This window comes from Homarus americanus, unplaced genomic scaffold (assembly GCF_018991925.1).
Source record: "Homarus americanus isolate GMGI-L3 unplaced genomic scaffold, GMGI_Hamer_2.0 scaffold41754, whole genome shotgun sequence".
Classification (NCBI taxonomy): domain Eukaryota; kingdom Metazoa; phylum Arthropoda; class Malacostraca; order Decapoda; family Nephropidae; genus Homarus; species Homarus americanus.
Genome location: NW_024741107.1, coordinates 1 through 1171, shown reverse-complemented (window position 1 = coordinate 1171; position 1171 = coordinate 1). Strand labels below are relative to the sequence as shown.

At 40.1% G+C, this 1171-nt stretch overlaps 1 protein-coding gene across 1 annotated transcript; it reads left to right on the top strand.

The window, feature by feature from the left end:
- The first annotated feature begins 200 nt into the window (after positions 1-200).
- On the top strand, positions 201-1170 carry LOC121875581 (copper-specific metallothionein-2-like). The gene is made up of 3 exons (XM_042380168.1): positions 201-356; positions 519-617; positions 800-1170. The coding sequence occupies exons 1-3, from the start codon at positions 236-238 to the stop codon at positions 877-879; spliced, it is 300 nt and encodes a 99-aa protein (XP_042236102.1). The 5' UTR covers positions 201-235; the 3' UTR covers positions 880-1170.
- The last annotated feature ends 1 nt before the right edge of the window (position 1171 follows it).

The following is a 1171-nucleotide window of genomic DNA, read 5'->3' as shown; positions in this document are numbered from 1 at the left end:
ATTATCCACCTTAGTATGTGTGATATCTGAACAAATCCTAAGTACATGTATTTTCCTTACGGAAAACTTTAATTTAATAGAAAATAGATTATGCTGAAACCTCATTAAAAAAATACAGTCGGGAGGAGATAATTAAGTGATCTTGGTGCGTATGCTCCCCTTCCCCCCACCCCCAACAGCTGCGCACGACCCGCACCCGTGCCTATCACTTTGTTCTCTCCACACGACACCCTTGATGAGACGCTATATATGTTTCCGCTTTTGTGATATGCTCATAAACTCATCATCTCTCTTACTGCACCCAGATATCAACAGCAGAACAGTCACCACCACCGTCATGCCTTGTGGATGTGGAAGTGAGTATATTTTGATTTTTGGATCACGCAGGTTTATTTTGATGATTTAGTTATTATTTTCCTTTACCCAATAACACTCCCGTCTTACCTATTCCCTGGCGTCACATCAAAACGAATCAAATTAGTGCAACAAGCGAGAGTAAAGTGTGTTGTTATCCACAGCCTCATGCAAGTGTGGGTCCGGAGCCTGTTGCTGCGGCACCAACTGTAACTGTGCCTCTTGTCCCAGCAAGAAGTCCTGCTCGGGCTCAGATGGCAACTGTAACTACACTTTTCATTTCTAAGACTCAGTTATCATATTCTTATTTGTTATATCCTACAAACCTCTTTATACTTAACTAGTAGATTGGTGGTAATTTATTTTATTTTTATTTAAATCCCTTGATCTATATCGCTTAATTTTAACTGTGCAAGAAGTAAAATATATTTTATCCTGTCGACAGGTGGGTCCAGCTGCCAGTGTAAGTCTTCTGCCTGTTGCTGTGGGACCGACTGTAAGTGCAGCCCCTGTCCCATGAAGTAGTCCATCTCAATAAATACAAGCGCCCAGGGCACCAGCTGATACCATTACACCTGGCGCTGGTGGACACGTCATTTAGTGGCCATGTGACGTTGGTAGACTTGCAGATAATAGATCAATATACTGTGACTGCAAGTTGATCAAAACTATAAATTAGATCTGCCATTACTATGCTCTTTATTTGTACGTACATCACTGACATGTTTAGGATAACTTTAGAATCTTATGTACTGTACTGTAGTGTTTATGATATTTATCATAGTCATTAACAAATGTAATAAATTGACACACATAA